Here is a 13,347-nt window from a genome sequence, read left to right as displayed (position 1 = left end):
CCTCGCAAGATGAGAGCTTCCTGTGACGCTTGCTCTCGTGCTAAGGTACGCGATCTACCCTTTCATCGAATTGGCAACAGTCCCTAACCCCGATGCAAGGTCAAGTGCGACAAAGTCAGACCAATATGTCACCGATGCGGCACCATGAGTATCTGTTGCAACTACTCACCCTCCATGAGGTATATCAGCTTTGTGTCCAGCCCAGCATTCGAGCTTACGCGTTTACAGACTTGGAAAGCCACGTAAGAACAGGAATCTTGACGGTTCCATCAAGCGCGAGATCTCACCAGCGGGCTCTTACGTCCCTCTTGGAGCTAGAATGGATCTACTTCCACGCGCCGCATTATACAAGTATGAAAGCTCTCCAGAACCGACAGATCCCTTTTACTTCGGTCCCCGCACTCCAGAGTACCACTATCAAGACGCGTTCATCGGCGACACGTTCAGTAGTAGTCACTCTTCCGTGGGCTCCGAAGGTGTAAACTCGCGCGTCAACGCCTGGCCAAACGATGACCAGATGATGTATGCAAACAACACAGAGATGTTTGCTCCAGTACCACAGTATGCTCCGCCATCCACGGATTTCCATGGACACGTTCACGTTCGGTCGACTAGCATCTCTAGTCAGCCTGACATGGTCACATCGCTGGAGCGGACTCAGACCCCGGCGGCTATCAGTCATCAGTTTCTTGGTATGCCTGTCTCGCATGATGCACAGCAGGAAAAGATCATGGCTTCTCCACCCCCCATGGCATCGGCGCCTTTACCGACACCACCCGATTCCAACATTCTCCTGAGGCATGACTGTACTCAGTTCGCGTTCCAAATTCTTTGCAGCTTGTATGTCCCACCTGAGAACCAGTCTACTGGTGGTGACTTCAGTTCGCTCGACGGTCTTCCCGCATCAGGATCTGTACTCCCAACCAACATAGCCGCCGTCGACAACCTTTACACACTCTTGAGTTGCGACTGCTCATCAAATCCCCACTTCTCAGCTACAGTCAACCTGGCCATCATGAAGATACTTTCCTGGTATCAAGCGATGGCAGGTGGCGATCTGCAAGGCGATAGCTATTCTATCGAAACGTACATGAAGACACTGTCGTACCAGCAGAATTTGCGCGGTGCCTTGGACTCTGAGCACGAACAGGTCTATCAAACCAACCTCATCCTTGCCGAACTCTGCAGGATTGAGAAGCTTGTCGACAAGTTTTCCGAGCGCTACTGCCACCTTGCCAACACAGCCGAGACAGGCATTGATTGTGGTGTGTATGTAGCTATGGAGGCTTCGCTTCGAACTCGCGTCCGCGATACTTTCAAGATCACCATGTCGGTCGCTCCGGAAAACGTCAAGCGTCAGATGGCATCACGAACACAGGGTCGTCTGCGTGTCCATACGGTGTAGCTTCCGTTAATTCGTCCTTGAGGAGCTTCTTTTCCTTGTCTAAAGCTGCACGATAATCCCGTTTCAGTGTGTGTGAGCGACGCACACCTTCCTCTAGCTGCGTCAACTTGAAGCATACGTTTACTTCCGCCCGCTCATTCCACAACCTGTATATACCAACAATTGCCAACTTACAGATCGATCTCGGACGATACATCGCAGCAAATTTACTCTACCATCACCACATTCTCACTGGTGCAGTTGTAATATATTACTTATCATGAACCCTATCTTCGTATCCAGTACAGAGAAGCACAGCTAACCCGAGTTCGCTATCTATACCCATTTCTAGCTACCTTATTTCTGCGTCTCGCTTCTTCATACCCAATTCAACTGTTCTCTACCTCGTATGATTCCAAGCACCAAACCACAGCGAGCTTGCCTCCGTTACCGGGGCACAGAGTCCAGAACCAGGCCGTCTTCTCGACACCAACCTCAAGCGGGGATCCTTTACGAATCTGCACGCTATAGTGTTACAACTGCAGCAAAACGTGCCGCAATGCAGCATTACCGCTATTGTGCGCATGCCATTGGCAGCAAAACGCCCCCAACGTCCAGAAATCGGGCAGATTGGTTGCATGTCGCTTGCGAGAGCTTTACCCATAGGCCGGGCCCGCCTTCTAAGTATGCGCATGGGATCAAAACAGGCTATGCTAACTGCTCAGGTTTGTGAATTACTGCGCCAGGCGCTTGAAATGACAAGGTAAGTTTCCGCTCGCACTTCGCCAGATCGAATAGAGGACGATCGAGGGAATGATGGGCAGTCATAACTATGAGGGCAATTCGCCGAAGAGGCGATTGGCTGTTGGTCGCCCACGATGCGAACGTGCGTGATGATGGCAGGAATGTGAGTTCTCAGACTCGTCAATTCGGCCAGTCAGTCGCCCTGATGCCGAACAGCTATCACCATCATCTCGAAGAAATTGCCTCTAGCCTCCTTTCACAAAAGATGACCAGGCCCTCCTCATTGCGATGGCGCTACATGTAAACATGCCACGAACGATACCTGTCCGCGCTCCTCGCCGAACATCATCGTGTCTCGCCGAACACCCGCTCCAAACTACAGCTTCTGCAGGATGCGTGGGAGTTTACGCGCCACATACGCACACTAATCATAGCCGAACATAGCCTTACTGGATACTCACATGCTTTTGCCAATAGGGAAGGCGGGGAAGTGTGGAAGTGTGCGGATCGCAGGATAGCAAGGATTAGCGGGGCCGTTCCTGTACCCGGTAGTGTGTAGCGCTGACACATTTGCAGGGCGATCTAGTGCTGAGGCAGGTCAGCTGTTCAACAGTCCATCTTGCGAGGGGCGCAGTGATTCGCGTTCGAACAGAACATGGCCTAAGAGACAAGTCATTGTGATCCGGAAGCGCTCTGGTGGATGGGTGGAGCTTGAAGGCAAGCTTTTGCGGGCCGATTGTGATCGGTGCGGGACAGTCGCGGCGGGCCGATGCCGCCGCGTGCGCGCATAGCCACGCGCACATCTACCGACAGGAAAGAGCGCCTAACATTAGATTACCAGATACACCAAGCTATCGACTCTACGATGAGAAAACATCATTACGCGTCGCACGATCTACACTCTCTCTCACCTCAGCCTTGGACGACCATTGTACCGGCACCCCACAACACGTTCTGAACCGCCCCAAAAGCGGTGCGGACACTGCCTTCTTCGGTACGTGGAAAGGCTAGTCTTACCACAACTAGCTGGGCAAGGCGTTCTGCTTGGATGCTCATTGGCCAAATTAGATTAATTGCATGTGTAGGATGTCGGCATGGCGGGAAGGATGGCGAACCAACGGTTCTATAGATGGGTTCTGTACCCACACGACACGATAGACCAGGCTTGAAATGGGTCAATTTACACGACTAAATCTAGGAAGGTGGCTAAGCAAATATCGATACTTTGCTAACGACCCCAAAGCTCCGGTCTAACATGCTGATGCCACGGAGGAAGGCAGATACTCTGATCACCCCATTTCGATCGCATCTCTCATTCGGCAATCTCATTGGACGAGGAGAAAAGGCTTCCTTATCACTCTGCATGACGACGTAACTTGCACACCACATACGTACGCTATCTTCCCTGCTGAACCCGAACACGTATCGCGCGTCTAGTTATTCTAGTCTGGGCTCCTTTACACGTAAGACTACTACAGACATACTTTCGTCAGTCGTGCGTGTGAAGTTACACTGAAGTCACCGCAATTTGAGCCATGTGGCTGCTCGTACGCCGGTGGTGCGAAAGCCGTTCCAACGGTCAGACAGGGCATCGGTGAGCAGTAGGCAGGGCAAGATCGTTACAAGGGAGCAGCCTATCTCCAAGGTTACATAAGCGCACATGTCTCAACGCCACTACTTGCCGCAACACCGATCAGTGTGGCAAGGTTCGTCGCGTTCTGCTCTCCTCAGGTATCGACGACGAGGATAATAGAAAGCTCTACATGCGGCAGGTAATTAGCTATCGAAAGCACTGAATGCACCACGAACTGATGGTGTTGCTAAAGTGGTGGCCGCAGAAGCGGCCGCATTCTTTATCTCGGTGACGCACCGACAAAGCCACCGAGGAATGTCTTTCTGCTGCCAACTCCGTCTACTGCCATCAGATCAGTAGCCGTTTCCACGTGATGTTAGCTCAAAAAGGTATCAGTCTCTTCCTCATGCCTCAATCGGTTTGGTACTGGCGTTGATCGTCAAGTCCTACATGCACTCACCTCGCCTATTCATCGCCGACAAATTCTAGTAGCTCGGCGACTTCTAGCACCCTTTCTGCACCCAGTGTATCCGCAATCACCGGCATCCAGCTCATGCACCCGGTATACCTGCTCACACTATCTGCAAGCCATCGACGTCCAACACCGATCCACGCTCCGGCAGAATTGCGCCTTCCATCAGGCTTCTAGAAGGTCAACATGTTTACACAACATCTTATCCTTGACATTAGCATATATCAAATGACCTCTCGGCATGGGATTGGCTACCCACTATACACTCGGGTTCTACGAAACAACATATCCAAGCTCCTACGCCGCTGTCGTATACGCATGAACATATACTGTGCATATGCTTGTGAATCGCGTGGTTCTGCTGCGGGGATTTATCTCGATTCTGTCGCCTGTACACTATCTCATTGGGTGGATACCATGTACGCACGAGGCGCAGTTTCAGATTGTCCCGACGGATGAAGTGAAGGATGTCATCTAGCCCGATACCGTGGACGTGCTTGAATGACGGAAGTGGTATCGACTTGATGCCAGTACGTTGGGTGCCGCTAAGGTGTATCACGCACTACCAGCAGGGTGTACTCTACAACAGCCTATATGAAGTTACCAGGCCTCTTAATCAACCACGTGTGTACCGGAGCATGCCGCTGAACATGCATTCAACACCCCACTTTCCCACTGAACTTCCATAAAGAGAGTAAAATGCTGCTGCGTAACACCAACATTCAGCCACCTGCCTACGAGCATCCCGCTACAAACGCCGCGGCAAATCCTACAAACCACCTGCAGATTCACCTTCACCCCACTCAAGTATTTGAAATGAGAAGGGCTGCATGGCGCAGGCCCACGCTATCCATCGACTACGCGAGTCCCGATATACAGGAGAAAGCGGGATACCACCTCCACGGTAACCGATGTCATGCCGGCTTCCCGTTTTGAGAACGCGTGCTTTGGCTTGGAACAGAGATCACCCGCGGCATGATCGTCAAGCCACCAACATCTCCTTCGTGACGACTGCATCCGCCTCCGTGGGAAGGGGACAGACAGCTCTAGAGTCTCCTATATTGAAACGGCCCCCAAAACTAAGAAGTAGCATAGCTGCTACTTCCGCGGTTTTCGAGTCCCGATCTAGCACCCTCGTATGATGCCAGTATGTCACTGATGTAACCTGCCACCCCCCTGCACCCCATCTTCGAAACCCCCATCCTCGTAGCCCCCATGTTTGCAACGAGACAAGCGGATGTCTGATCCAATTTTGAAAAGCAAGAGCGAGATCGAGAGCGACGCAGCAGCGCGGTGGCAATCTAGACTAGTGAGACAGCGAGTAAAGGGGCCCATGGCAAAAGGCACGGCCAATAGATCAAATCAAACAGACTGTGCACTCAATCTGGCTATCTCGAACTCTGTTCCATTTCGCTACGTCGAGGACAAGAATCCCAATAGAAATCGCGCTAGCAAGAGGCCACGAGATATGCCACAGATTGCGGTTTGGGCTATACGTGCAGACGTCAGTTTATGTTTTTTAGACGAAGACAGTTAAACTAGCTTCTACCTTCACGGAGAGACTGCAGTAGAAGACACCGATGTAGACAAGAGAAGAGATATTACTATTAACCCCCCTCTCTCTAGTCGCTGTTGCAACGCACTTGACAAACGCCATCGCTGAGCTGAATCCCTCATGTACTCATTCATGCGATATCATGACATGCGACCCAGCCATCTAAAGCCCAGTAAAAGCGAACATCCACGGATCGAGAAAAGAGGAAGAAAAACAGAAGGTGAAGTAAAGAAGTGAAGAAGAAGTAGAAAAATCGAATCGGATACATGTTCAAACCCCCATCTCAATCCGCACCCTTTCCCTTCCCATCACCTACTTCCCCAATCCCAACCCCAACCCCATGCCCACCCACATCCCCATCCTCCGTAGACACCATCTCCCCATCAATATCCAGCTCCGCCACCAACTCATCAGCAGGCGGCACACCATTCGACAACACAACACCCTCACTTGCCACATCTTCCACACCGCCCGGCCCCTCCTCAACATCCTCATCCGTAATATCGTCCAATAGTCTACTTTGAGCGAGAAGCGGGTCGGAAAGATCCATGGGCAGTGGAGTGTGAGGGGCGTTTATACCGTTGAGCGTACCGTTAACCATCCCGACGCCATCGAGCAAGCCGTTCGTCAAGCTGCCATTCGGAAACCCGTTCGTATGACCAGAGGGGGAAGTGGGCGTAGGTTTCGTCCCCACTCCAATCCCCAATTCCCTCACCGCCCTCTTCATACTCTCCAACCTCGCCCTCTCAACCACACACATCCTCCTCGCCAAATCCCTCAACGCGCCTCTCCCCATCTCCACCCTCCCCTCCTGCCAACTCGCCAACTCCTGCGCAACAACCTGTTGGGTATACCGCAATTCCCTACCCAAATCCTCCAGCTCAATCTTACTCTTATCCATTTTATCCTGGGCGTCGCGCTGCACCCGACTGCGCGCGTCGTCGAGAAGACCGAGGGGCCAGCGGTCAGAGCGGCGGACGGAAAGGTTGTGGCGATCGATTGCTTTCTGTGTGGCGGACATGGAGGTTATGAGTGTGGAGGGGCGGGAGAGCGCGGTTAGGATGGCGGTTATGGTGCTGGAGATGGCGTGCATGGAGTAGTAGAAGCCGGACATGGGGGATGCGTCGCTCTGTTTTAGCGTCTGGGTATACCGGTCTAGCGCTTTGAGGTGTTTGGCGGGGAGAAAGGTAAGGGAGTGAAGAGCTGTGTTAGCGATTTTAGCAGCGTCGTTGAGGTCCGAGGATGCGGAGCGGACTTTGTTTGCGCGACGCAGGACGGAGCGCGAGGCGTGGTGTAGGGCGCGCACGTTTTCGCGCATGTGCTGGACGAAGAGTTCGACTTCGCGCACGTCGTAGATGGGCGCGTATTCTTCGCGGAGGCGCTCGACGCGGAGTTCGGCTTTGCGGGCTGAGCGCTCGGCGAGCATCGAGGAGTCGATGTCGGGGACGAGGAAGAACTCCCAGACCATTTCGTGGGTGGAGAATGTGGGGTGGCGGAGGAGGATTTTGAGGAAGGCGTCGAGGCGGAGTTGCATGTCGCGTAAGATTGAGCGCGATGGTCGAGAGGGTATCAGATATGGTGATGCTAGATTCTGGATGGCGGGTAGCCATGAAGCGGGGTGTTCTTGTGCGAGCCATTTCGCAAGGTTCTCGAAGTCCTGTGATGACCTACGACATGTAGTGACGGTGATCGTTTTGTTGTCGTTTGGCGCTCCTGACTTTAGCACTAGGCGTACTGTTCCGTCTTCGACGAAGAAAGACCGAACAACAGTAGTCGTACGGCCATCCGGACCGGCTTCATTCGACAAGAGCACCAAGTCGTCGATACGGTTCCGAACATCGTCGTCCTTAGCGAGCTCTACAGCGGTGAGACCACGAGCGTCCCTGTAAGATAGGTCTACTCTTGGGTCTTGGAAGAGCACCCGTACCATATCTGTTCGACCGTATTTACTAGCTACCATGAGTGGTGTAAATTGTCGATCGTTCGTTGCGTTGGCGTCCGAATCGCAGCGGTACAGTAGCTTTGCGGCTAGCTGAGGGTCAGTGATGATGTGAAGCAGACTGTTGCCCTTGTTGTCGACGTGCTCATCGAGGTGTAGCGGTTGTCCATCATCTTGATCTTGCGTTGCGGCAAGTAGTGCCTTGTCGACCATATCATGGTACTCGTCGTGATCATACGATCTACATAAAGCGAACACTGGTGTTTGGCCGTTCTTGTCCTTCAGCCGCCAAGGAAGGAGATGTCCAATGCGGTCGATAAGTCGAGGCTGATTGAAGAGATAATGCGCTACGCATCTACCCTTTGCATCTGGTTTTGAAAGATATTCTTGCAGTGCCTGAGGGCTCGGACTGTTATCCAAAATGTAGTTGAGGATTGTGTCCGTGGTTCTGGCGTGGCCCAGTTGGATGGCTGCACTCAGCAGATTGGTGCCTTCATTGTTGTAGTCCTCGAAGACGAGAGAGGGGGTGTAGTACTCAGTAAGACTGAGCAGGTATTGGAGGGCCTTGTCCTGTCTATTCTCGATCGCCATCATCAGTACTGACTCGCCATCTGGTCCTTGAGTCATGGTCAGCTTTTCTATCGAAACATCGCCTTCGATGGCGCTGACACGGGAGTCGAGGGTAGTCCGTGAATGATACGATCGTGCCGAGCCACTTGACATACTCCTCGTATCCGTGATAGAAACTTTTTTCTTCATCTTCGGTCTGCCGGGTAGTGGTGGTGTTTCCGCGCGCTGGAAGGGGAAGATGTGCGCCAAAGGGCCATCTTCATGCGCACTCCTTCCGCGAGATGGACTTCGCGGTCGTAACGAGAAGTCGTCGTCACCGTTCAAGGTCGTGCCTGCTACGGAATGCAGATCTGATAAACTTGCAGCAAATCTGACTGGGCGATATCTGGGTGGGGTTTGGCTACCGTCTGAGAAGCTGTCGACATCGGCGTTGAAAGATCTATCGGGCTCCAGTATCCCTTGCATTGTCGCAAGATCACCAGATTTCGTGGCCTGCCACAATGCCCTGTTTCGCCGACTTGCTCTTCGCAGGCCGCCCGAATCTGTAGTGAGGTATGAGAGGACAGCCTCGAAGGTGCTGAGCGCATAGCCCATCTCTCCACTCTCGACATCATCGATGAAGATGAAGTGCCGCATGTACGAAAGCCGCGCCTGCAGATGTCGTACTGGCGCCCTTATTACTACTATGAGCAATAACGAAACGAGTGTATCAGCGTTGATAGTGAGAAGATGATCTTGCTTCTCCGATATTTGCTCTCCGTTTGTCATAGTCCTCGCCTGCGATTCGTCCGGCATTGTTATGTGCTTCTGTACTCCCAGGAGTATCTCCAACATCTCTTGCGGACTGCCTGCGACGCCCATCTTCTTGAACATGTCAACAGCCTTCGAAAGCCGTATGGCTAGCTCTTGCTTGCCCTTGCGACCATGGCCAATGTCGATTCCGACTTGCGATATGTCGATATCCACCATCTGTCGTGTGCGGCGCTCGAGGTCCTTATCTTCCAGAAGCCGTATCTCTTGTATCCGTGGGAAGAGAATGGTGTGGTGTACTTGCTCCGCAATGTATCGCTCGATCATGCGCTCAACAATTGGGCCAGTCAAGTCGGTTGTCGCGCCCAGTAATGACAGCTGCTGCTTGTCCACCATCTGGAAGAGGTCAATAGCCGCTGTTACTGCCGTCTCTAGCGATCTTCGCATCTGGTCCTCCTCGTCGCTGATTTCTAGATTCGACACAAAGCCATTCGGGCCGTGAGACATGCTGCTATGCAAGGACAAAGGCGTTGTCTCTGCTGAGGATACCGATCCGCGTCGCCGTGAACTCATGGACGAGCGCCGCGATCTCTGTGATGGTGTCGCTGGCAAGGGCTTCTCTAGCTCCTTGCCAAACTCTCTGAACAGTCTCTCCAGACCGGGTTGCATCTGGCGCGCGATCATGGGGAAATGGTTTAACAGGTCACTGAACGACTTGACCTCCTTCTTCCGCGGCATCGACGAGCTGGCACCTCCAGGCGGGCCCGCTGCGCCCGACGGTCCTGCAACTGGACTCACATCTTGTCGCGGTCCTAGTGTAGCGGGTATTATGGGGTTCGCATCGAAGGTGCCTATGAGGGGTCGCGATATGAAGTATACGAGCCAAGGCTGCGCATCGAAGGAGTCGGGGTAGAATATGGTGTCGCTCAAGAGCTGCGCTTGGTTGAGTGTCTTGAAGCCTGCGTCTCGATTAGCATCCAGACGTCATCCCCTCCTGCGATCCATGTCTGCGCACCTTTGTTGCTGTAAATGAAAGCGTCCTTGACTATCACCGTCCGGCCATTCGCGGTTGTAAACTGCTTCGCCTTCCCCCGCGTCTCCCTGAAACTACCAGAGTCCTTGACATGATTGTTCGGCCCCACTCCACCCGGGACGCGCAGCACATGGCTTGCGAGGAAGTCTTCGGAGCCGCTGAGGTCGATGTACGAGGTGTTTGATTCTTTGTCGCGCGATGTGAGGAGGACCTCGGTGGTCGGGACGAGTAGAACCTATATCAAACAATGTTAGTACTTGGGTCTCCCCTATACTCGCAGGTGTCGTACGTGGTGCTGGGCTGGCTGGCACTGGCTGGGGAGTGCACTACGGAAGAAGGCCCGTAAGAAGGGATTCAGCACGGGAGGCATTCAATCGACATTAACGAGGCTCTGGGGGTATCTCGGCATGCGCAGAGCATGTGACCAGGCGAATTAGTCGCGCGATCAGGTGTAGGCGTCGGAGGCGTTGTAGTCGTGAATAGGAGCCTGGTGCGATGGTTCGGAATGCGATGGATGGCGACGGCGTTGGCGCAGCGGTGGGGATGTTTACGGCGGTTGCGCAAGGAGCGGAAGTGATGCGAGCGGCGAGGCTGGCACACAGACAGGCGGGTGATAGCAGAAGGTTCGCAAACAATTGGGATGATGGCTGATAGCAGCGTCGCCAGACCCATTGGCTTGTGATGGTGATTGCTGCTAGCTGGGAGTGGCTAGCGCTCGACGCGACTCTTTCGTCATCGCTCCCGCCCTTCCCCAGCTTTGTCTCACCACGCCACGTTGGCACCAAACAGTAGGGAAACACTGTTGGACGCGTTTGAGACTTGGAAACCTGCTTTTGACGCATATCCAGCTATGCAAATATTCATGCTCCCATCTGAAAGCGCGTTGTCGCTGCCCTTGCGCCACTGCTGTGGCTGAGATGTGGCCACACGGTACGCGCACTGCCGGCAGGTAAAAGCGACCGAAGGCGATCATTCATAAGCACTACTATATGACAGGCATTGCCTGGGTAGATCTTAATGTGTCACCTCTCATCTTCCGGCTTATGAGGGGCGGTTTCAAGGGCCTCTCACACAACACTTGCACAACGACAAGCAATCAAGTGCGCATCATCGCATTTTCAAGTCGAGCGATAAGAATGGGTATCGGAAAAAGTCGATCTATTAAAAGAGGGAAGAACGCTTAAATCTACTTAGACGACTTCTTACAAAGTTTCGTCCCATAATCCAGCACACTCCAATTCTCCGTCCCCGGCGTCGTCTCCGTGTAGAACACACCCTCCGGATCCCACTTCTGCCTAATCTTCAACAAACGCGCATAGTTGCTCCCCCAATACGCTTCTTGCCAGTTAGGCTCATTCAAATCCCCCTCGTTCACATAACTCGCCCCATTGGGACTCACATCCCTCAGCCTCTTCCCCAGCACATTCGTATTGAAGTTCTCGCGTTCCTTTTTAACCTCCCACGGCTCCGTCCCCGTCATAAGCACATTCGTGATAACGAAGGAACTGGCGTTGCGCCAGGTCGGGTGAATCGCGTTATCGACGACGGGATAGGCGCGACCGGGGTTAACAATGTGCCCGACGTTGAAGCCGAGTTGCGTGGGTTCAGGCATCGCGGCGTAGATAAGCGCATCTGCGATTTCGTCGCCATGGGCCGTGATGTCGGACTGAGTGAAGAGACGGCCGCCGACGATGGATTGTTGGTTCGGGGGCTCGTCTTCGAACATGTCGATGTAGAATTCGAAGAATGTGGGGAAGGCTTTGGTGTGGGTGTCGTAGGGGACGCCGGCGGCGTCGAGTTGTGAGTAGAGGGGTGCCATGACTGTCTCAAGCTGTTCTTTGTTCATCTTGGGGCCGACAAAGGGCGCGATGTGGAGGCGTTGCGGGCCGGGGCCTACTTCGAAGTAGACGAACATGCCGTGCGAGCTGTAGTGGTTGGCGAGGTTGTGGAAGATGTGGACGCCCTTGGCAAACAGCTCGGTGTCGTTGGTGTGGGTGGAGTTGATGTTGAGGATAGTGCCGGCGGTGGGGACCTCAGGGAAGGTCTTGACGGTGATGGCGACGACGACGGCGAAGGAGCTGGGGCCGCCGCCCTTGAGAGCCCAGAAGAGGTCGGAGTTTTCTTTCGCGTTGGCGGTTACGTATTTGCCCTCGGCGGTGATGGCGTCGAAGGAGAGGACGTTGTCGGCGCCCATGCCGTAGATACCGGTCAGTGGGCCGTGGCCGCCTCCTTGGATGTAGCCACCGCCCCAGCCAACGGTTGGGCACTCTCCTCCAACGATGACTACCTTGGGACTCTGGTTGAAGCACTGTCGGAATAGCTCGCGGCCCTGGACACCAGCGCCGACAATAGCTGCAGTGCCCTTCCAGTCTCCAGGTCCGGTGTACTTCTTCAGGAACTTGACGTCTCTGAAGCTGTGGGTGTTGATGATGAGTGAACCGTATCCTGTGGAACGGCCCCTGTACTTCCGTCAGTTCTGTCGTGCTTCAAGAGACAAGAGATTGTCTTACATGAAGTCGTGACCAGTGTTACGAATGATCAAACGAAGGTTGCGCTCTCGAGCAAAGTCCACACCCGCTTTGATCTGTTCCCTTGTAGTCGCCATGATGACGTACTTTCCGTACATGCCTTGTGTGCAACTACCCGAGGGGTCGTCCGTCGGCATGCAAGTGTTGTTGGTTTTGAACGGCCAGAGCTCGGCGATAGGATGGTCAGTTCTAACATTGCGTTAGCATCGTCACTTGTGTTCCCCAAGAAAGTTGCTCATACAGCCATTGCTCATTTGCCCAGTTGGCTTGAGTATCCGCACACTTCGCCGCATCGTAGACGCTAGTTCCGTTTCCGAAGTTGGTGTAGCAAACAGCGCCTGGTGGGATGGCGAGCTGGAGTGCGCCCGAGACGGTCTGGTTGAGCTTCGACCAGTCTTTGTTGGTCGGCCAGCAGGAGTTGTCGGAGTAGCATTTGCCTGGGGTCCAATAATTAGCATACATTCCAATGAATCGAAGAGCGGGTTTGCTTACACTGGTAGTCAACGCCATCCACCTTCTTGACCTCACCAATCCATTTGGCGCCCAAGACACCATTGGTCACCAGCAGGAGCGGAGCGAATAATGTGAAGCGACCCATATTGACGAAGGGAGGAGGGTATACAGAGTCGATCGACTGTCCACAAGGTACCCATGGGCTTGCCGTCTATTTATCTCAGTCATGGCTACAAACGCTTCGCAGTTCCCTAGCTAGCCTAGCGCACATTCTCGGAGAAGCTCTAGCCTTTGTCATTAGCAACGCGGTACGCCCTGCAGCAAACACTCATGCTCTGAGATTGGC

General features: G+C 53.5%; 3 protein-coding genes across 3 annotated transcripts; 1 reads left to right on the top strand and 2 right to left on the bottom strand.

Moving 5' to 3' along the window:
- Positions 1-174: 174 nt before the first annotated feature.
- J4E92_009558 (uncharacterized protein) lies at positions 175-1,405 on the top strand (the record flags this gene model as incomplete). The annotated part of the gene is made up of 2 exons (XM_051500904.1): positions 175-179; positions 229-1,405. The coding sequence occupies 2 exons, from the start codon at positions 175-177 to the stop codon at positions 1,403-1,405; spliced, it is 1,182 nt and encodes a 393-aa protein (XP_051348847.1).
- A 4,606-nt stretch (positions 1,406-6,011) lies between these two features.
- Positions 6,012-10,390, bottom strand: J4E92_009557 (uncharacterized protein; the record flags this gene model as incomplete). The annotated part of the gene is made up of 3 exons (XM_051500903.1): positions 6,012-9,952; positions 10,003-10,255; positions 10,310-10,390. The coding sequence occupies 3 exons, from the start codon at positions 10,388-10,390 to the stop codon at positions 6,012-6,014; spliced, it is 4,275 nt and encodes a 1,424-aa protein (XP_051348846.1).
- An 816-nt stretch (positions 10,391-11,206) lies between these two features.
- J4E92_009556 (uncharacterized protein) lies at positions 11,207-13,146 on the bottom strand (the record flags this gene model as incomplete). The annotated part of the gene is made up of 4 exons (XM_051500902.1): positions 11,207-12,479; positions 12,531-12,737; positions 12,790-12,985; positions 13,041-13,146. The coding sequence occupies 4 exons, from the start codon at positions 13,144-13,146 to the stop codon at positions 11,207-11,209; spliced, it is 1,782 nt and encodes a 593-aa protein (XP_051348845.1).
- Positions 13,147-13,347: the final 201 nt, after the last annotated feature.

Source organism: Alternaria infectoria (genome assembly GCF_024043175.1).
Source record: "Alternaria infectoria strain BMP 0036 chromosome Unknown scaffold_25, whole genome shotgun sequence".
NCBI lineage: Eukaryota > Fungi > Ascomycota > Dothideomycetes > Pleosporales > Pleosporaceae > Alternaria > Alternaria infectoria.
Note: the sequence above shows the minus strand (reverse complement) of the source record. Positions and strands in the feature narration are given on the sequence as shown.